Source organism: Marmota flaviventris, chromosome 9, assembly GCF_047511675.1.
Source record: "Marmota flaviventris isolate mMarFla1 chromosome 9, mMarFla1.hap1, whole genome shotgun sequence".
In the NCBI taxonomy this organism is placed as follows: domain Eukaryota; kingdom Metazoa; phylum Chordata; class Mammalia; order Rodentia; family Sciuridae; genus Marmota; species Marmota flaviventris.
Genome location: NC_092506.1, coordinates 29,851,133 through 29,874,484, shown reverse-complemented (window position 1 = coordinate 29,874,484; position 23,352 = coordinate 29,851,133). Strand labels below are relative to the sequence as shown.

Sequence of the window (23,352 nt, the reverse complement as noted above, 5' to 3'; positions counted from 1 at the left end):
TAAGATCATATTTGGAGACAGGAGCTGTTTATAACCCCTTAGGAACTAAAGAATCCAGTTGCTGCTTTGCCTTTTGGAAGCCAGCATGTCCACCTTTCAGAGAAGGACTGGGGAGGTGCTGCTGCCTATTGATTTGACTGATCCCTTTGCCTTCACATGAAATGTTTAATGAATACCTCCTCTATTCCCAGCAGAACAGGACATGGGAAGAGGTTTTTCTTTATCTTGAACATAGGACTTTTTCATTTAAACCCAGAAATATAAGTGACATCAGTCCAGGATGATTACACTAAAGTACTTTAGATATCTCAAGGCTTTCCTTGGCCTCCTGTAGGCAGTTATAGACAAAAATGGTTGGATACTTTCCTTCCAGCAACTTATTCCTCAGATCAGAATCTTACCAGACAATCTTTCTCAATCAGCCAGATATGGTGGTGACACCTGTAATCCCAGCAGCTCAGGAGGCTGAGGCAGGAGGATCACAAATTCAAAGTCAGCTTCAGCAACTTAGTGAGGCCCTAAGCAACTTAGTGAGACCTTGTCTTAAAATAAAAAGATAAAACAGGCTGGGGATGTGGCTCAGTGGTTGAGCACCCTGGGTTCAATCCCTGGTCCAAAAAATAAATCTTAATCAAATAAATTCCTCATCGTTTAATTAGAATTTTAAGGAATGTTATTACAAGAAATCCAGTTTTATTTCCTCAGGCTGACTCAACTCACTCTGACACACCCAAAAAAAGAGAGAACCCACAGGGTGGGGGTGGGGAATGTACATAATGTTTTTCATTAGCATTAATTTATCCTAACTAGTGCCTTTCTTACCTGTGCTTCTAAAAGTACATCAGAAGATAGGACCCTAACCAAGGAATAAAATAAAGGTGATCACAGGGTCCTTAAATAAATTAAAATAGGGTAAGGGGGGGGGTCTCAGCAAATACTAGTCAAGTGTGAAATTTGACTGTGACCTTGGTTGCAATGAAGATGTCCCTGGGTGTGATTGATTGAACTGTCGGAGCCTGCTGTGTTGTGTGACAGAAAACCACTTATCTATAGATAGGAAGCCGGGTGAAGTGGAACCAGGTTCGAATCTTGACGCTTCTGCTGAGATCAACCACAGGGGCCTTGTTGGAATTGGAGTTCCCAGTTTTATCACATTTTTGTTCTCCCTCAGTCACTAGACAGAGATCACCACTCAACCAGGGCACATGGTGAAGCTATGGCAGTGTGGCCAGTACATCAGGGCATAAAGCCAAAGATGAGACAATTAGAAGAGAGATGCTTCTTCGTGATGAAAGCAGCCATGCTCCAATTGCTGTCTAAATGGGCTAAATGAGCATTCAAACAGATCTTTATTATTGGCTCTCTCCTAACATCACTGGTATCTCCACTCACTCCCTGACCCTCGAGAAGAGGTGTGTGTGTGGAGGGGGAGGGGTGTATACAGATTATAAATTCCAACATTTCCCCAGTATTCACCCTTAGACACAGGAGAGTAAAGGAGAGGTCAGAATAAAATTATATAAATTATATGAATTATATAAATTCCTGAGTCTAATACTGTTTTTTTTAATCAGCAATGCAGATGATTCATATTTTGAGAAACCTTCAGATAAGGCTAACCCCTAAAATTTATGTTATTCATCACTGATCAAAGATTTATCTAAAACTTTAGAGAAGCCACCAAATAGCGATTTAGCTGAATGTGATCGCTGATCTTCTGGGAGAACATGACTAGATTCTGGGCTCCCCAACACCTGCCTCAGCATTATATCTGGACATGTCTCCCAAGGTGTTTCCAGAAGAGACCAGTGTTTGAACTGGTATAATGAGTACAGGGCTTACCCTCTCCAATGTGGGTAGGCAGCATGCAATTCACTGAGGGCCTGAATAGAACAAAGGGATGAGATGGAGGAAGGGAACATTGTGTTCTCTGCTTGGCTGGCTGAGCAGGATATCCACACTCGGTCCTCAGGACTCCTGATTCCCAGGCCTTCATGCCTGAACTGGAATCTACACCACTGACGCTCTACATTAGAGCCTTCAAATTACTAGCTCTCCTGCGTCTCAGTTATGGGGGTTCTCAGCCTCCATAGTCAGGTGAGCCTATACATAGATGAATCTCCTATTGGTTCTACTTCTCTGGAGAACCAGGGCTAACATAGCTCTCTAGGCTCTACTAAGTTAGCTCTTCAAGAAATACACTTTCAGAGAGGTGTTTGAGGTTAAGTTCCCCCAGCAGTAGCACGTGAGACTAGGTTTTGAGTGGAAGCAGTTTATCTTGGTGGCAATCCCAGGAAGGGCCAACAGTGGACTAGGGAAAATAAAGACCGTGAATTTCTTAAGTTATCATGCAAGTTATCACTGGGGGGAAACTGAGAATCAGTGCCATTTAGCAACTCTGGGAAACAATGGGACATGCCTCATTGTTATCCCACTCAAGGAGCAAGATACCAGTTCTCACCTGTGGAGCACCATCAATCCTTTGTTGAAGGATGATGGGATAAGTACTAACTCTACATGCCTCCGGGATGCCCATAGGCCAGAGGGTCTTCACAGCTGGAGAAGGTCTCAGACAGGGTTGAAGGAACATGAGGGCAGGAGTCAGTTGAGTTGGCACACACTGGAATAGTGCAAGCGTAAACAAGACCAGTCACTTTTTTTTTTTTGTATGAGAAGGGGAAGGATCTAGTTTTTAGAAATATCTAGTAACAAAGCATATTAATATTTTTATAATTTACAAAAAAGAAATGTTCAACATTTCCCCAGTACTCACCCTTAGACACAGGAGAGCAAGGGAGAGTTCAGAATAAAATTAACAATCTTTGCAACTCTAAAGGGGCCTGTGTTTGCTTTCTTTCAATCTCTATTCCATCTGCTGGTCTTCTCTTTGGGATTGTCCTATTTCTGCTTCTAAATAATTTTAACCTAGTTATGATTGCTTATGTCCTCTTGGATTTTGGAGATGGTTTGCAGCGATTTACGAAACTGTGAGTAAAAAGCATACATTTCTGTTGGCAAATTGTATGTTAATGAAATATTCATGTCAGCCTGATAACCAGCTGAGCGGAAAAAGTAAGCCAGGATCCTATTCTGCCTTTTTAGAAAGAGCTGAGTTTCGGAGCTGTAAGATTATCTGAGAATTAGCAAGGGAAACAGGGCCAAAGTCAACAGAGCCCATCACCCCATGATGGAGCTGGTGGCAGGGGCCGGGGAAGGAGGGACATTCGTCTCTATTCTTAGCATACTCTTGGGATCTACTCATTCTCACTCATCACCACAATCAAGGGAACCACTTGTGACAGAATTTTGGTTCTGTTTGGAAAAGGCATTAACTTTCTCATTGGGGCTTTGTCCTCTCTGGAAACCTGATTGAACATGAGGCCAGTGCTCAGAGACAACCTTCAGATGGCCTTTTAACTCTTCCTCACTTTCTCCTGTTCAAACTATATTTGAGTTCAAATTGTATCTAGACAAAACCAAATACTTTTTTACTCACAAGAAGGTCTTCACCAACGAGGAATAATGACACCCACTGATGATGTCATCTGCACTGAAATCTCTTTTCATCCCTTTCCAGCCAATGGCATTCTGCCTCTGTGTTGCTTTCCAGCCCTCCGCGGGTGTGAATGAGACACTACCCATGTGAAATTATGCTTGGATTGCACACACTGCTATTTATTCATCCGGCAGCAATTTGGAGGCTGAGGCTTACAATTAGCTATTTGATCTTAATCAGTATTGTCTTGGGCCTCTGGTACACTGTGTCTTTCGACCACTACTTTTCCGGTGTTTGGATGGCCTATTTAATTGGATAGCTAACACTGCCTGTGCCTAAGAGATAGGTCAACTTTGACGACTTTTTAGAAAGCTCTAGTCATTTAATTCCTTGGTCCCAGTCAACCTGGCACATCCCTGTTTGATAGAGTGAATGGGTAGGATAGGTAACATACCTAAGTGGTTCTCTACCTACTATATCTGCTATGGTAATAATAGTGTTCCTGGGGTTTCTTCAAATCTCAGAAGGTTTCTGAGTCAGCTCCAGGGTAGAGGGCAACTCTGAAAGGTAGAGGGCAACTACCGGAAGAAATGTCCCCCTGTGGTAATCATAGTTAACTTTTTGAAATATAAGAAATGTTCGCTATGGAAATGGTTGTGGCTCAGTGATAGGGCGCTTGCCTGGCACAGGTAAGGCTCTGGGTTCAATCCTCAGCACCACATAAAAATAAATAAATAAATAAAGGCATTGTGTCCTACTACAACTAAAAAAAAAAGAAAAAAAAATGGCCTGAGCTACACAACTCTATTTCAATTTGAGGTTCCTCGGCTGCTGGGCACATCCAAGTCCTTTGAGGAGATTCTTCCCAATGTCTGGCATAAAAGATGCACTCAGTAATCCTCACCGCCCCAGTTGCCACCACCAAAGGCCTTCACTGCAGGAAGTTGTAGCCAGAAACTATGCAACATGTGACCCTTTCCTCTACTAAAAATGGGCTAAGATTAGGCTTGTTCTATGGCTTTGCCCAAAGGCAGAGAAAATATAGGCCATGCAGCTCTGCCATGTTTCCCCAGTGCCTGGTACACTTCATGGACACTCAGAAGTGTTTGGCTGGATGCATCTGTACAGTGGAGATGACAGAAGTACCTACCATGCAGGAAGTTGACAAACTAAGGGGGCAATGTCCCATGAAGCACGGACGGAGCCTGGTCTATATTAGGAATGGAGAGAAAAATGACTATTGCTGTTCTTCGTACATGGATACCAGCAAGAACGTCCTGTTCTTAAAGAAGAGGAAGCTTTCGCCTTCTGGAGCAAGAGAGAGAGAAGTAGTGACGGATCCAGGAGGCAGGAGCCTTTAAGGAAAACTGGGGGATCCCTAGCCTCTGTCAAAGGGCTGGGGTTCATCTCAGGGCCAGTGATGACTGGGATGTGTTATGGTTTGGGTGTGAGGTGTCCCCCAAAAGCTCATGTGTGAGAGGAATTAAAGAAGGTTCAAAGGAGAGATGATTGGGTCGTGAGAGTCATAACCCAATCCATGAATTAATCACCTGATGGGATTAACTGAGCAGTGACTGAAGGCAGGTGGGGTGTGGCTGGAGGAGGTGGGGTATTTGGGACTTGGCTTTGGGGTATATATTTGTATTGGCAAATGGCGATCTCTCTCTCTCTCTCTCTCTCTCTCTCCCCCTCCCCTTTCTGGTCATCATGTGAGCTGCTTCCTTCCACCACACTCTTCCACCGTGTTGTTCCACCTCACCTCAAGCCTGTAGAAATGGAGCTAGCTGTCTATGGACTGAGACTTCTGAAATTGTGAGCCCCCAAATAAACTTCTTCTCTTCTACAATTGAGCTGGCTGGGTCTTATAGTCCCAGTGGCAAAAAAATAACTAAAGCAGGATATTTGTTTCCATCAGAAATTAATTCTGCAATGCTCTCATCCTTCATCTATAACTTGTGCCCTCTTCCCAGCCTGCGGTGGGCACACAGCCCCTCCCAGCTCTAATGGATTACCTCTTAGCCTGGGACCCAAATAAAATCGGCCTCCTCCATTAAGCTCTGCCTCAGTGACCTCATCTGCTAAAGCAAAGCCAAGAGGGCCTTGACCAGGAACAGCTGATGAACACAAAAACTGAGTAGAATTATGGAGGCTCTGGCCCTTCCATGCTCCAGGGGGCTCCCTCCCATGCTCTGAGAGGCATGCAGGCTAGAGAACAGTTTACATGGCCTCTCCTGCCTTCTTGTTATTTGGGAGAAATGCTGCTATGCTACAGTGATAGCCAAATGCACCCTTGACAAGACAACCCCAAGCACCTTACCCTGCATTCAACAGCAATGCTTTGGTTAAGAGGCCACAGAGTCTCTGCAGCCCAGGAGAGTTCATAACTTAGATGTCACTTGGTCTGTGTAGACTTAGGAACAAGCATTGATCCAAAAAAAGGAAAACTTTCCCTCTGAGCTACACACACACACACACACACACACCTTGACAATTGTTAAAGGGCAGCTTCTACTGTGTTCAGTAACAGTTCTTATGTTTTGGATCTAAATCCAAATGGATGGTGTCCCTCTGAATATACCAAGAGGAGTTCAGAGGTTCATTGCCTTGTCAGGAAGAATGAGTGGGTGGGAGCCCCAGGTACTGTGTATGAAGTCAGCAGTCTATCAGCTAATAGTCTTCCTGGGGCTCCTCCAGTCTGAAGGCTTTGGATCATTAAGTGCTTGTGAATAATAACTATGGATCCCTGAGACTCTTCTCCATGGAATTACACTCATAACTCTTATACCCTCTTACATCAGGTTATTCATTTCCTTTTTCTTCCCCATCCCTCTAACGAGATACAAAACTGATGCTCTAAAACCCAGGTCTCCAAAATAACCACCAGGGACAGGCACACATCCCACCGTGTGTTAAATGAGTGACTACCAAAACCCCATGAGAGAACAGAGGCTGGTCAGATAACACAATGCTTTGGGTGACCTTGCCCGGAGTATCCAAATCCAGTTCCTTCATGACATTATTGCATTTATCATGTCTGAAAACCCCCTCTCCAGGCTGTCCTGGTGGCAAAGGCTCCCCAGTCATCACACTCAATGGGCATATCTTCCCCTGGGACCCAGGATTTCTTATGACAATAACACCAGCAACATCTACTTGTCCTTTTAAAACCAGGTCTTTCTTGCCTGTGGGCTGATGCAGTGGTAGCAATATTTAGGGTCCAGCAATGACCCGTGAATGTCAACTCAAGAGGAAACTCAGAAAGTCTTAAGGGAATTTTCTTAAACCATGGAACCCTGAAAAAGTCATAATCATCATCTTGTAGAAACTAGTGTTGTTGTCATAATGCCTTATCTGGAGAATCCTCTGCTTTCTGCCAGACTTTCAAACAACTTTAAGACAGGGCCAGAAGCAGTCATAAGATTCATAGCTCTTATTCCTCAACTCTGCCTTTTGTGGGTCCCACAAACACCCTAATAGGTATTTGGTATTATTTTGCTAAACTTTGTAAATGGGGGAAATTGAGGCTCATGGAAGTTAAATGACTTGTTTAAGACCATCTGGCTGGTCAATTTCAGATTCGGTGTCAATCCAAGATCTTTCTGACTACACATTCCAAGCACCATCTTGCAGAAGTCAGAGATGCACCTGTCTTCCAGATACTGAGGCTAAGAGAGGTCTTTGGACCTGAGATAAAGGCAGTTTTTCAATACCATATTGGAAAAATGTCAGAACCGTCTGCATTAATCCAGTGAGCACACAGTACCTTATTTACCTGTCAGTCGTGGGAGAGATGATTGCTACCCACTAGGGGTCTCCAAACAATCTCACTTGCATCAGCATTAATGTTTCCATGAAAATCTCAAAGTTCCTAAACACTTATTCCGATGAGAAATGCGGGGCACCTCTTTGAAGCACAAGGAGACAGTGTGCTTCTCATCCTGGGCTCCTTTCTTCTCAGTCCTTGGGACAGGCCAGTGGGAAACCTTCTGGGTCTCCAAAACCCAAATGAATCCAGATTCACCATTTTCCCTTAATTGGTGGAGCCCGGTTTGTTTTGTTCAAAGGCGCGTCAGAGCCTGCAGTGTGAGCATTGTGCCCCCAAGATTTAGCCCGTTTCATCGTCCTTCATTAGGATGCACAGGGGAAAGCCCGGCCTCGTCAACTGGGCCAGAGGAACAAAGACAACATGGAAACTGGAGCAGGCGATGAATCCCTTGCTCTCCACTTTTTCAAAACAAGACTCTGACCATTTTCTTGAGGACTTATTTTGTCGTTGTGTTCCATACAAAGAAACAGGAAACTTCAGAGGAAAGAAGGGGTCTCAGTTTCTTACATGGTGGCCCAGGGAGGCTGGAGGTCACTGAGGGTGTTGGCAGGGGATGAGTCTGGCCTCAAGGCTGAGGAAGGGCCACTCCCCTTGTCAGGGTTCTGAGGAGGTCACTCAAGAGCAGAGGAAAGTTTTACCTCCTTGGAAAACATTTTAGGCAAGCTGAAGTTGGGGGGTGGGGGTGTAGTAGCCCTTGATGAGTGTCCCAGGCCTTTCACACCCTCTTGACCACTGGGACGAGGCCAAACCTTGCTGATTGTTTCTCCTTTAATCCACCACTTCCCAAAGTCTGAACAAGAACTCTCTCTCCTCAGACCAGTGGAACCTCCTGAAAACACACCCATTTCCATTTTGACAAGAGCAGACCTTTGTTTCTGAAATGCAGATCCCAATTCTTATTTCTAGGTCTGGTGCTTATAATGAATGGCTCATCTCGTAGATTGGTAAAGCCTTTACATGACCTTCTTGGCAATCATTCTCAAATCTTTAAATACATGTACCCCCACTCATACATTGCTGATGGGACTGCAAATTGGTAAAACCACTCTGGAAAGCAGTATGGAGATTCTCAGAAAGCCTGGAATGGAACCACCATTCGACCCAGTTATACCACTCCTCGGCATATACCTAAAGGACTTAAAGGAAGCATACTATAATGATGCAGCCACAACAATGTTTATAGCAGCTCAATTCACAATAGCCAAGCTACGGAACCAACCTAGGTGCCCTTCACCAGATGAATGGATAAAGAAAGTGTGGTTTATGTACACAATGAAATATTATTCAACCATAAAGAAGAATGAAATTATGGCATTTGCGGTAAATGGATGGAACTGAAAACTATCATGCTAAGTGAAATAGGCCAAACCCCCAAAACCAAAGTCCAAAATGTTTACTCTGATAGGCAGATGCTAACACATAATAAGGCGGGTGGAAGGGGAGAATAGAAGTTTATAGGATTAGACAAAGGGGAATGGAGGAAGGAAGAGGAAATGAGAATTGGAAAGAAAGTAGAACGAATCAGACATAACTTTCCCATGTTCATATTCGAACACATGACCAGTGTAACTCCATATTATGTACAACCACAAGAATGGAAAATTGTACTTCATGTATGTATAATATGTCAAAATACATTCTATTGTCAAGTGTATCTAAAAAGAACAAATAATTAAATAAATACATGTACCCTTTGAACCAACAGTTCAACATCTAGAAATTTATCTTACAAAAATATGTCTACATATGAACAAAATAATATGATAGGATATCCATTGCAGTTCTCATCATAATAGCAAAAAATATTTTAAACAATATCAAATCCATCTTGAGGATGTGATGAATTTATGATAGCGCATTCATGCATACAATGAAATACTCAGGAATCATTTCATGGACCCATCTGGAAAAAATATCCATGACATGGGTATTGAAAATGAGTTGAATGATTGTATGTATACTTGAATCCACTTTGGTAAAACTCTTGACCTTGGCACCACTGGCTCTGGGCTAGATAACTGTGGTGGGGCTGTCCTGCCCCTTGTAGGATGTTTAGCAGCATCCTGGTCTCCATGTATTAGAGGCCAGAATTGCCCCATTCACCCACAGTTATAACCACCAGCATTGATTAAGGCATTGCCAAGTGCCACCCAGGGGTGGAGAGGAAAGGCAAAATTACCCCCAGCTCAAAGCCACTGGCTTAAAATAAGGATATATGAAATCATGACTTAGGTTGGAGCAACATAGAAAGAAGTCCACAGTTTTCTACCAGTGGTTCCCCTGGAAACCAGGACTGGTCAGGGAAAATAGTATTCTCTTTTTAATTTCACACACCTCTGTATTATTTGATTTTTGGTTTCTTCTGCAAGGAAGTAGAAAATCTATTTCTATTGGACCCTACTTAGGGACATGCGCATGTATAAAGTTAGCTTGTATCAAGGACTTTCCTGAGAATAGAGAGACTGATGAGCCATATCAGGAAGGAAAGACCTTTGAAAGGACTTGATCATGGGACACAGTGGTCACCAGAGCTCACCACTCAATCACCCGGAGTCCTACCAAGCCACGCTGCAAGAGCCACCGTGAGACATGGTGAGCTACATGGGAAATGTGCAGTTCTCACTTCTGGCTTTGGATCTGATGAGGAATGGCATTTTTCATCCTCTGCTTTGAATCTTTCATATGCAAAAAGGAGCATCTAATTTTCCACAAAGACTTGAGTGCAGCATCTAGAAGTGGTTTCCTTTTATAATCAAATTTGATATCACATAAATCAAAGACAGAAATCTTGTGCATCCTGAGCTCGGTGCTCTTAAAACTAATTTTTAAAAATAATTGCCCATTTCAATTTGGGCATTTGAGAGTTTGGGGGAAGCTGAGAGTGCTTGGGTTTCTTCTTCATTTTGAAAGAATTCCTTCTAGAGAAATTGTTCCAGTACGTTGATATCCTCATGAGGAAAACGGAATTAATATTTTTTTCTCTTTTCTGCTTTTCTAACTGACAGATTGCTCTGTAAAAAAAAATGACGAAGATCTGTTCAAAAATCATAAGGTAAACTGCCACAGCTAATTTTTGTGATATTTCCCCCACGGAGTGCATTAGAACTCATGCCAAACTTCCTAACAGGAAAAAAATAAACCTGCATCTTATAGAAAATAATAAACATTCAGACCCCCATAAGGATGCTAGCAAATGACATATCAGATTTCCACCGCGAATATCTTCACCCAGCTGTAACTGCACGGTACTGAGGAATTATGGTTTTTGAACTATATATATATAAACTGGCAGGGGAGAATTCTCTTGCCCATCTATGCTGGTGTTTTAAAGTGATTTCAGATACTGTATGAATCAAGTTACAAATCAGTACAAAAATGCCTTATTTTACATTCATTTTTCATGATGTTTATTTTTTCTTGGTGGAATAATCATGCTGAGAAATCCATATTTGATTCACACGCTATCCATGCACATTTTAGTCATAACTTTGGGAAGGATTATTTTCCTCTCCTGATTTAAAACAGCTTCTTAAAGGCATCTGGTCTTATTTGGTGATGTTTCACTTCTTTGCAATTTTACCTGTTTATCAAAGCCCTCATATTGTACAGTCAGTCCTTGAGTTCATTAAACATTCCCTTTAAGCTACTATAGCTGCCACCATGTCCCTTTGAATCTAAAGGGTCAAGGTCCAGAACTGCCGTGAGAAGAATCACACCACATACAATTTCTTGATGCAAAGAGAAAGCCATGGTTCCTTGATTTGCCTGTACACAACACTGCAGACTCAAATGAGGCGGGGACCACAGAGCATCATTTTCTAAGCCTCTCCCAGAGTCCCACTCAAACCAGCCGTGCCACTCCAGAGCAAGAGATGCTTTCAGCGGAACTCAGTGGCATAGTCAGGGACACCTCCCCATTCTGCAATATTGTCTGCACCTGCTACTTTCAGAGAACTGCCCACGGGGATGAGAACCACATTATCCACCTGCACAGAAAGCCAGCATGCCCAGTTCATGTCCCCTAGTTCCACGTGGAATTTAGCCAATGACTCACTGTCATATGGATAGGACAGCCCAGTCCCCTAGCCTGCACTTCCTTTATATTCCAGATCTCACTACCACTCAACACTGGGGCTGGGATTTCACCTGAAACCTCACACTTACTTAGCTTCATTCCCTTCCTGATTCCTTGTCCCCCTCCCTTATGAGCTTCTCTAGGGAGCTTGACCTTGAAGCCTCACTTGTACACTCATTCCCGTCTCAGGATCTGCTTGGAGGAACCCTGCCCAGGGTATAAACTGTACTCCTTCAGCTCTCCCCCAAATTTTGACTTTTCTTGTTCTGCACCTCTCATCCCAGGGTGATGGTTTCAGTGCATGACACCGATTTTGGGTCTCAAACTTCTATTAGCACACAGGACAGACACATGGTTTTAGTTATCAGATACCCCGACCAATTATTTCTGGTTACTGGGTTAAAATTCCTCTTTGCCAATGTCACAGTCCTTGGCACCACACAGAGGGGCTGGACGTTCATGGTGCCACCATGTGCAGCCGTCAGCATAACGCTTCCTAAGGACAAGGATTAGATCTGTCAGAGGCTTGTTCACATGCAGCACATTCAAGTCTCTCTTCTCTCTTCTTGGGTCTAATAGTGGAGGAAAATCACATGCTGCTTTCCTGTTTTTGGAGTGAATTATTTGCTTGAGTTGGTTTCTGCTATTTGGATGACTGAGGGTTATGATTGCACAGCTATAAGACTAGAGAACTTGAGTGGTTCAATGTTACAGTCATGACATGACTCAGGGGCTGGGAGTATAGCTCAGTGGTAAATTGCATCCTTAGCATGCAGGAGACCCCAGGTTTGATCCTAAAACAAAAGGGAAGGGAGGGGAAGGGGAAGGAGAAGGGGAAGGAATGAGTTTGGCTCAGGCAGAAGGTTAGGCCAGGGCTTGAATGGTTGAGAACAAGGAGAGCTGTCCTGGAGATGACCAGCTGGATCCTCCTCTCTTATGTCCCACCCCCTGCACCCCGTTTCATTCCAGGCCTGCCCAAGAACTACTAAAGGAGGATGAAATGGGTCTCACCAACTCTGGGGAAGCTGCTTCAGAGAAAGACAAGGCGTCCTCTTTCCCTGCATCTCCACACTCCCAATGCACAGCAGTCCTTCAGAAAACGTTAGCTTGTGCCTCAACAAACCTCATCTCATCCTTATAGGATACCCATGTTATTTGCCACCCAATTCAGGAAGCTTTGAGTGTGAGTGAGGATGTTATTATATTTAGACAAAATGCAAACACTGAGACTGTCCCCAGAAAACTGGGGCTTGTGGTCACCTTACATATTGACCATGCTCCATGTAGGGTTTCAGACTATCCCACACCACATCGGTGCCCTGGAGGACAACTCCAAACTTCAGACCTTAGGATGGACAGGGAGCTCAAACTCTGAACCACAGGAGAGCTGACAACGGTGGCTTTCTACAGCTGACTGTTTCCTCGGTGTTCTTGAGCTCTGAATATTATGTGAGACTGCTGTGTCTTTTTTGAGGGGTATTTGAAATAGTTTTGGGCTAGAAATGTCAAGGGGCAAACATTGGTAGTTCCAGCAGCCCTGCCCTTCTGAAACCACTCAGTTGTATCCACACCCTGCGCCATCTTGGACAGAGAGTCCTAGACACCAAGAAACAGCAACCCCGAGAGCCCCAAAGCCCTCCCAGGCCCACGCGCGAGGCTCCTCAGCTCCACCCAGGAGGCATACTCACGGTTTTCACAGCGCTGCCCGGTATAGCCTGCCAGGCAGGCACACTTATAAGATCCAGCTTTGTCAGGGAGGCAGGTGCCGTCATGGAAACAAGGGGACGAGGAGCAGGCTGGAAGAGAAAAGGCATCCCTAAGTGCCACTGTGCCTCCCTAAGTGCCTCCTCTCCAGGCCTGGAGGCTTCTTGACTTCTTGGTGGTTTTCTATTCCTTTTACGGAATTCATGTTACCCTAAAACAGGCAGGTACTTGTTACATGTCGGAGGTTGCTGATATTATTCGATCTTTCTGAGGCCCCCAGAAGGCAATGCTAGTCTGAGGTACATAAGCCAAAAAATAAACAGGAACACTGGGTTCTGTGGTGCAAGCCCAGTGACTAAGGAGGCTGAGACAGGAGGATCCCCAAGTTCAAAGCCAGCCTCAGCAACTTAACAAGACCCTGTCTCAAGATAAAATACAAAAGGGGCTGCGGATGGGGCTCAGTGGTTAAGCACTCTTGGGTTCAATACCTGGTACCAAAAAAATAAACTGGAGCATTAAATAGATGAAACCAGAATCATGCTTGCATCTCTTGGATGGGTAAGCATCCTTGGGTAGCTTTAGATCACCCTTAAAAAAAAAAAAAGAGAGACAGTCACTGGAAGATAATCTTTATGACACCACTAAAGGTGTACTTGAGAATCTCCAAACATATGTTCTGTAGCCATTAGTCCTTGTGATGTTGATATAAGTTCAACTCAATAATGGTTCTGGCCTCAGATGTACTGGGGAACTGCTCCTGGCATTAATGGTAATTAACCAAACTGCTTTGCTGTAGAACCTCTCAGTTTAACGCCCTATGCATTATGAAGTTCTGAGAATGCATATAACATTCAGTCTTCCCCAAGCTTCTCTGACCTCATAACCTGCTCTTTACAGAGCATCTTAAGGACCATATTTTCTACAAACAGACATCACCATTCCTACGTTCATGGAAGAAATGCATCCCTCGATTCAGTGGAACAAATCTGTACTGAGAACTTGCTCTGTGAAAGGTACCAGAGAGACACAAAGAGAAATAGGAGATTCTATTTACCAGGTCAAGGTGATGTAGAGAAAAATATACAACTGTAACCCAAAGCACGGTGCAGTTAGTGTATTATCAAAAAAGAAGAGAAAGTGCTACAGAGCGGTCACAAAAGGGCAAAGTCACAGCTCACTGGAGCAAGAGAAAGGGTTTAGCCAAGGATGGACAAGGTGATAGGGATTCTGAAGCATGGGTTGTGATATGCAGGTTTGAGACAGGTGACCCTAGCCAGAGGCAATAATGGATAGAAACTGACGAATGGGGTGTGTGAGGAGCAGAAATGGTGCTGGCTCTTTGCCAGGGCAGGCTAGTGTTTCCTAGATTCTCAGGGGAGCGGGGAGTCGAGGAGCCCATTTCATAAGAGGGAGACCCTCCCTCCATCACAGGCACACAGGTCGGTGAGCCACCACTGTCCCCAACCAGCCTCCCTGACAGCTGGTTCTGCCTGACAGACCACCCCACAGGGGACCAGCAGGGTGTCATCAGGGACAAGGACTGACCACCCACGGCAGCAAAGCATCTGGAACTCCCAGGCCCTGCACAGCCCCATGGGGCCCAGCGTGGACTGGAGACAGGGACAACTGCTGAGAGCTACTGTGGGCATCCTGCTAAGGGACAAGCAGAGGAATGGAGGGGACTGCAGAAACCCTGACTCTACCACCACTACCACTACCCCCCACCCCCCCACCCCACCCCACCCCACCCCCCTCCACCCCCCACTACCCCACCCCACCCCACCCCCTTCCACCCCCCCCACTACCCCACCCCACCCCACCCCCCTCCACCCCCCACCCCCCCACCCTACCCCACCCCCCCCACCCTACCCCACCCCCCCCCACCCCCCACTACCCCACCCCACCCCACCCCCTTCCACCCCCCCACTACCCCACCCCACCCCACCCCCTTCCACCCCCCCCACTACCCTACCCCACCCCACCCCACCTCCGCTTTCCTAAGACTCACATCAGACCTTCCTCCTAAGGGAGCCATGATGAGGAGAAGGCCATTGCTAGTTTGTTTTTATTATTATTCAGTATTTTTAAAAACTTGACCTTTGAACCTGAGCTTATTTTGTGAAACCTGCTGCAATCCGACCTCAGAACAATGAGAACCAGGCTGATTCCTTAGGACTGAGTACTGCATCTTGGCCAAATCCTACTTCCAAATACTCCAAAGAGAGCAGGATTTAAAGTCAGGCTTGAGTTCCTCATCAAGTGCATGACATTTGCCAATGTAGTTTAAGGCTTTCGAGACCTATTTTACAGATGGCTAATGGAGGCCAAGGGTACACTTGGGTTGGCAGCTACTGAGTGCTTACTGTGCATTACCCTGTGCAAACCACTTCCTCTATTCTAGAGTCTTCTTAAGGACCAGCATCTATTATCATCTCCTTAACAATAATTAGGAAACAGAGGCCCAGAAAGAGAGAGAAGAATTTTCCCAAAGTCACACGACTGGATCTGCCAAGGATCCAGGGACAATACTCTTTACCATAGTGGCCCCCCCTGTAAGCTCTAGTGTACGCAAACTGCTTGCGTACAAATTGCTGATTGCACCATTATAGCTGTGTGACCTGGAAATATTATACAGCCTCTCTGTGCTCTACCCATCTTATTTATATGAAGAAGATAAAAATTTCTAGGTCTGGTTCTGAAATACGCCTTGCCATTTCTCTCTCTCCCTTTTTTTTCTCAGTGTGTAGGTTGCTTCCAAGAATGCAACATGCTAGGTTTTAATAAGTCTGTGCAGGGAGAAAGGACTTACCCAGAGCAGATTTTACTGGAGCAAACCATAAAACGCTACAGTTGTCTCTGTGGTCTTTACCTGTGATCTCCTCGAAGATGGCATGGAAGCCATCGAAATTCTTGGAGCCATCTGAATGGAAGAGGATATGGAGCGAGGAGCCCATGCTCCTGATGGGAGCCGGCCGCTCGTTGCCACAGAAACGCTTGATGATGGGGCTGTCGCGGCTGTCTCCATCACGGACCTCGACATAGTCGTACTGGCACATGTAGTCAAACTCCAGGCTCAACATGACAAACCTGTGGGTGGAGAGGGTGACAGAAGAAACAGGTGGGCCCTGGGCAGTGCTAAGATCCTGGGGCCTCTTCAAGACCTGCCTTTATGGAGATGGATCTCTGCTTTGGAAGACAGACAATAAGCAATGAGAGAGGAGAAAAAACAAACAAACAAAAAAGGCAAATCCAGTGAATGCTAAGAGCCATGAATACAATGAACCAGATAAGAGCATGAAGTGAGAGTCTCGTCTCTGACACTGTGGTCAAGGAAAACCTTTCCAAGGAACTTAGTAGACCCTAGTAGAGATGAAGAAATGCGATGAAGCTAGACCTGTAAATGTCCTGCCTAAGAGTGGTCCAGCAGGGGAATCTGTGAGTGCACTTGGCATGAGGGACTGAAGGAGAATCCAGGATACCGCCAGGGGACAGACATCCTTGAGTGAAGGGGACAGTAGCGTGCTGGCTGGTGAGGGGTTCAGATTTGATTCCAAGCTCAACAGGAAGCCGCTAGAAGGTTTCAACATGAAGGTGCTGTTGGGATGTAGGACCTTAAATGACCACTCTAGCCACTCTGAGAGGAGGAGAAGGTAGAGCAGGCATAAGCAGAAGCAGGAACCCCAGTCAGGAGCCTGGACAGAATCCCAGTGAGACACATGGTCTGAGTAGAAGGGGGGCTCTGGGGACAGAGGGACATGGGTGGCCTTGAGATCATTTTACAGGCAAGAAAATAGATTTTGTGGTAGCCTGGCAGGTGACAGAAAGGGAATGACTGATGAGCTTTTAAGTTAAATATTGTGTATATGCTTCCAAGTGTTTTCATGACTATCATTACTTGGGACCAGAAGGCCCAACTTTAAATATGGAAAGAAATCAGGCCTCTTTCCTGGGCTGGTAATGTGCTTCTTAATCCTTCACCATTTTATTTTGGGGGCTATTTCTTTTTGGATCTTCTCCTGGATCTTAGAGAAGCTTTTTGGAGTCTCTGAGAGAACATCTATCTTGGTCCCTCAGCTGCTGAAATGTTAATATGCAGCATTTAACACCTGCCTTAGCATCCTGGAGACCCAGTCCTGAGTGCATTAAGCAGAAGACTGTGACCCTCTAAGTTTCTCCTAGAACCAGCCCTCCCCTGAGAAAGCCCAATTAATCAGCCTCACTTCCAACCCCAGGTCCTCACGGTGTGGGACACCAGCTACCAAGGCCTGCTTTGATAAGGATGGAGAAGGTTTTACTGGATCCTTCCAATTCAGGGTACCATGTTGCTCCTCCTGGAGGGCAGAGCTGGCCTCTGGGAACCTCAGGGTATATTCATCCCCCCAGAAAATGTTTGTTGAAAGTTGTACCCTACAGAATCAGGAATCTCAATCACCTCTGGCCTCACCACAGCTAGAAAAGGGAAAAACTCAGTGGAAATCTTAGGGGTGATGCAGCCACTCTGCTACCCTGGAAGAAAAGAGGGAGGTATTTTTCAGGGGTGAAGAGTAAAGTGTTAATGGTGAACTTGGTCCATGCCACTGTGGTCTCCTTGATGCTCCTCAATTCTGACCCCAACCCTTACCTCAGTTGGATGATAAACCCGGGTTTGGCATGAATGGTCCACTCGCAGTGAGCATTTAAGGGGTAACTCTCCAACAAAATCTGACCCTTTGGGACTCGAAGAACCTGGCCACATCCTGAGAAGAGAAAAAGGATTGGGGTGGGGAGATTGGGGTCAACACAAAAGAGATGGGAGAAGGAGTCTTCAAACTCATCCCACACCCCTTAGAACAGAACGAAGAGGGAGAAGGGAGAAGGAAACCAATATTTTTTTATGCATCTATCCATGTATGAGGCCGTTAGCATAAATCAATTCATTTAATCCACCCAACAGCTTGGGAAGGGAAGTGCTATCATCATTATTACTCAGCAATAAAAGAGAATAAAATCATGGCATTTGCAGGTAAATGAATGGAGTTGGAGAAGATCATCAGAGAGTTAAATCAATCACTAATCTAGTCTGTAGGTGACAGAGTAGAAACTCAACTCTAATTGAATATAAAGTCCAAGTCACTATATGGTCCCACCTCTCCAAGACTAGCCCGACCTACCGCCTAGCTGCCTCCGCTTCAAAAAGTAGACTCTCCCTCTACTCCTCTCCCTTGCCCCCTGCCATCCAGTTAGAAAATCTCTGTGAACCTCTCCTATGACCATTTATGTAACAAGTGCCTCTGTAATGGATGTGTGGAGGGAGAGATGATCTGCAACCACTTGGACAGGATTGATGGTTTTCAGGCTGGTTTTTCTCGCTCCCAAGTACTTTTGCTCAAACTCTTCTGAAGAACACCAATTTTAAAAATGAACATTGAAAACATGGATCAAAGAAGGGCTCCTGGCTTAAGAAGAAGCGGGGTCCCTAGGCCCTCCACCCTCACCTCCTCTAGTCTTCTGAATTACCTCCAAAGGAATCCTTAAGATTTGAAAAATATTGATTTTCAAACATTATTTTCTGTATTCAGATAAGCACAAATATGGATGATGCACTCTATTTTTACAAAAGAGTGGGGGAAATGTCTTCAAGTGATTTTATAGGAAAAAATTATTTGGGTCATGCACGTAAATTGTATTCCTTACCTGAGGTTGGCAAACTGTGAGGGGTCAAATCTGGCCTACTGCCTGTTTTTGTAATAATGTTTTATAAATAAAGTTTTATTGGAATACAGAATATCCATTCATTCATGTATTGCTTATGGCGGCTTTTGCTTTACAGCAGCAGAGCTGAGTACTTGTGTCAAAAGGAAGGAGGCCCACAAAAATACTCTTTTTTTTATCTAGACAATTACCAAAAACAGTTTATCTACCCCGGGTCTATATAGAAATCCAGACCGATATCATAAAATAGAGATGTGCAGTTATATCCCCACCCTTCCTCAAAAAGGTATAAAATCTCATAGTTAAAAAGAAGACTGTTAATATCAGTGGACATTGCTCCATGACAAGATGACAGAAGAAACATGCCCACAGTGTCAGGCAGAGAGCACACTCCACTTTTGGTAAGTTGAAGCCCTGAGGCTTGGGACTTCTGCGAAAACTTCCACTAGGTTGCATAATATAATAGCTAAACTGTGGAACCAACCTAGATGCCCTTCAATAGATGAATGGATTTAAAAAATGTGGCATATATCCACGATGGAATTTTACTCAGCAATAAAAGAGAATAAAATCATGGCATTTTCAGGTAAATGAATGGAGTTGGAGAAGATAATGCTAAGTGAAGTTAGCCAATCCCCCCAAACCAAATGTTGAATGTTTTCTCTGATATAAGGAGGCTAATTCATGGTGGGGTAGGGAGGGGGAGCATGGGAGCAATAGACAAACTCCTAGATAGGACAGAGGGGTGGGAGGGAAGGGAAGGGGTATGGGGTTAGAAATGATGATGGAATGTGATGGACATTATTATCCAAAGTACATGTATGAAGACAGGAATTGGTGTGAACATACTTGGTATACAACCAGAGATAGGAAAAAATGTGCTCTATATGTGTAATAAGAATTGTAATGCATTCTGCCTGTCATATATAAATAAAAAAAATTAATTAAAATTAAAAAAATAATTTAAAAAAATCTGAAACCAAAGTGTGCATTTAGACAAGTGTGGTTTCACTACTCTCTTCTGGCTCTAGCCTGCCCATCTATCCCTATAATCCTGATCTCCTGGCATCAATCCTTGCCCCCCAATTCTATTCCCTACATAGCTGCAAAAGCTGCATGTAAGATAATTAAATGAATCAGGTGGCATCATGCTCTCTTGATCCAAGTTCTCCAAACGACTTCCCACACTATCCACTGCCCTGCCCCACGGGCTACCCAGACCCACGCTGGGCTCAGTCCTGTCTACTACCCACTTACTTGCTCTGCTCCCATCACGCCAGCCTTCTTTCTGGTCCCAGTCTCAGGCCTTGAACTTGCTCTTCCCTTAAACTAGAAGACTCATGCTCTTCCACCTCCCCTCCCTCTGGGAATTAAACTCACTGCCACTTCTTCAATGAGACCTTCCTTGCACTTCCAGCTGAGGTAGGTCCTCCAGGTTCTACAGTCGCCCTCCTGACCCCTTGTGTTTTCTTTTCAACACACATCACTAGCCGAAATTATTTGAGACTATTTTCTTACATCCTTTGGTAGAGCTGAGACATGTTCTAGCTTGTATACCTAGCCTGGTACCTGGCATATAACAGGTGTTCAATAAATATTTATTGAATGAATGAGTGATGATCTCATTATAAGCCATTCACTGGCTAAAATCTTTACCAACGTCATTTCATTTAATCCTCCTTAGAAACCTGGGAAAACAACATTCGTCTCCCCATTTCCCAGGTGCAGAACACTAAGGACAGAGAAGTTAGGGGACTTCCCCAAATTCAGATGGCCAAGAAGTCAGAAGATTCTATAAATTGCTGCTACTCGTTGTAAAGTGAAGAACAGAATCTTTGGAGTCTATCTGTTATGGTTTACATATAAGGTGTCTGTCCCCCGAAAGCTCACGTGTGAGACAATGCAAGAAAGTTTAGTGGTGAAATGTTGGATTCTGAGAGCCTTAACCTAATCAATGAATTAATCCCCTGATAGAGATTAACTGCATTGTGACTATAGGTGGTAGGGTGTAGTTGGAGGAGGTGGTCATGGGGGACATGCCTTTGGGATATATATTTTGTGAGCTTAGACTTTCTCTCTCTGCTTCATGATGGCCACGTCCTAAGCCACTTTCCTCCACCTCCCAATATCTTCCGCCATGATATTCAGCTTCATCTCAAGTCCCGAGGAATCAAGTCAGCCATTTTTGGACTGTGACCTCTGAAATCATGAGTTCCCCAATAAACCTTTCCTCCTCTAATTGTTCTTGTCAGTTCCTTTTGGTCCCAGCAGCAACAAAGCTTATTAAAACACCACCCTCGGTGTGAAGCCCAGCTTTCTCTCCACTAGCTGTGCAGCCTTAGGCAAATTATTCTACCTCTCAGAATCTCACCTGAGTCACATGTGAATTGAAGTGGCACCTACTTTCACATGATTTGCAAGGCTTGAATCAGAATATGCATGAAAAACCCATTATAGAAAAATCAGTAAATGTTAGCTTTTGCTACAGGGTGCAGAGCAGGGGGCTGAGCCTTGCTCTGCCTGGTCCTGATGCTGGGTCTTGGCTGGTACAATGAGCTGTCTCAGGGACTTGCTGACCAGCCCTGTCCCTCTCCACTGGGAAGCAGGAAGATTTTTCCTCCTCTTTCTAAAAGAGACACATGAAATCTTCACCCTCCCGGCTTCTGCTTCTTCCTGCACACCTCACGCGTTTCGTCGCCCACATCTGCCCATCTGCTGCAGGGCTACGGAAGTGCTACGCTGGGTGTGAGAGACGAAAAAAGAAGTCCTCCCGCACAGCCCCCGCCCCTCCAGGACTGGCAGCTTCCCTGGCGGCAAGGTGTTAAATTCCAGCCCCCACCCCAAGCAAACCTCCTGCTGAGAACCCCAAGTTAGAACCAGCAGCCAGTGCTGCCAGTCTGCTTCCGGTTTCTTCCCTCCATATGGGAGCTGGAATCAGTTAGCCATGTCCCTGGGTCCCTCCCCAAATCTAAGAGAAGCCGGTGGCCATCCCATTCAGGTCTCCTTGGCAAGTCCATTGGGCTCGGTTCCAGGGTTCTGTGCCGTCTCTGGAGGGCTCAGAGCCCCCAGCCCCACCTGGGAGCCGGCCAAGTGAAAGGCTGGACCACTTGTCCTTGCAAGCACAGAGGTTGTCCTTCAGAAGCAGCCGGGATTCTAGAACACAGGCTGCACCTCGGTGCTTCATCATATCGTTTCTTCTCAGTCTGAAGAGGAGGGCCGAGTTGGCCCTGAGATGGGGAACGGCTTCCAACCAACCGGGGACAAAGAGGCCACTTCTTGGAAATGGGCTTGGAGGAAGGGGTATTGGGCCCAAAGACAGAGGAGGAGGCAGCCCCCTGTTCCCCACATCAAGGAACTCCTTAAGACTCCCCTCCCCTCCACTCCTGCCTCTACTGGGGGAATTGGCGGGCCTGGGTGCAGAGAAGGCTCACTGCACCTCTCTGTCCAGGGCAGAACAGTGAACACAGCCCAATGTCCCTGCCAAGGAAATGCTGCTGGCCAACCAAGCAGGTGGTCCTGAGCAGGCAAAGGGCCCAGAAGACGTGCTTGGATTCCCCAAAACAGTCTTGCTACAGGGAAAGGGGTGTGTGTGTGTGTGTGTGTGTCCACGCGCACACACGTGCATGCACAAGGGGATCTCTGTCCATCAACCCAGACCATCCCCTGGGGTCCTCAAGTCCAGGACTCATCTCCTATTCTTTTGCTACAGGACCAAACAGGAGGGCTAGCTAGATGAAGCCTGCTTCTACAGAGTTGAAAGGAAATCTTCATAATCTTCATTAATTTCTAAACTAATAAGAGAGCTGGAAGGTTCCCAAGAAAAATGAAGCCACCCCCTCCTCCGCCTTCACACACAAATCCTGTTATCTCCAGCATCAGGGGTTGGGAGGGGATGGCAGGAGAGAGGCACCCCATGCTTCTGAGAAGTGGTTTGGGTTTGTTTTTCTTTAATCTCTCTTAGAAAGAAAAGAAGGACTTTAAAAAGCCATTCAAAGGGAGAGCCATTTGCATTTTCTTTCCTCTTTCAAAGATGACTCAGGAAGCACATTCAGTCTATGAAGCCAGACAGGGGCTGAACCTCAGGCCGTTGTTTCCTAGCTGTGTGACCCTAAATGAGTTCACTGGGATCTTTTTTTTTTTTTTTTTTTTGAGCCAAGGTGTTTCATTTGGAAATGAGAATAACAGTAGGTCTCTGCCACGTGGCCTTATTTGCTTGTCTTAAGGATTAAAGAAGATGCTCTATTTAAAGCACCTCCCACTGAATGCTCAATAAAGGACAACAAATATTGTTATTTTTCTTGAGTCTTGATCGGAGACTCGAACGATTTTGGCACAGGAATCAAAGGGGATGGTCACTGCCCAGGCCTCTTCAGAGCTGCACCTCATCTCTGGCTGGAGGCCTAAACCCATCTGGCCCCACCGCCCAGACAGTGCTGGTGAAGCCAAGGCCCGGACGATGACGTGGGATTGTCCCCTGCACAGGGCCAGGAGCAGGATGGAAGCCTGCCCTTCCACATGGTTTGGCTCGTCCTCCCATGACCTGCCAGCCCTGAGACAGGC

The 23,352-nt window shown here is 45.4% G+C and overlaps 1 protein-coding gene across 2 annotated transcripts in view; it reads right to left on the bottom strand.

The window, feature by feature from the left end:
• Positions 1-23,352, bottom strand: part of Pamr1 (peptidase domain containing associated with muscle regeneration 1) — a 77,725-nt gene that overhangs the window by 16,642 nt on the left and 37,731 nt on the right. For both annotated transcript variants that reach the window (XM_027936660.2, XM_027936658.2), the window contains exons 4-6: positions 17,723-17,837; positions 15,971-16,188; positions 13,086-13,193 (exon numbers count right to left, since the gene is read on the bottom strand). In XM_027936660.2, the coding sequence (XP_027792461.2) occupies positions 13,086-13,193; positions 15,971-16,188; positions 17,723-17,837 (441 nt within the window). The remainder of the gene's footprint in view (positions 1-13,085; positions 13,194-15,970; positions 16,189-17,722; positions 17,838-23,352) is intronic.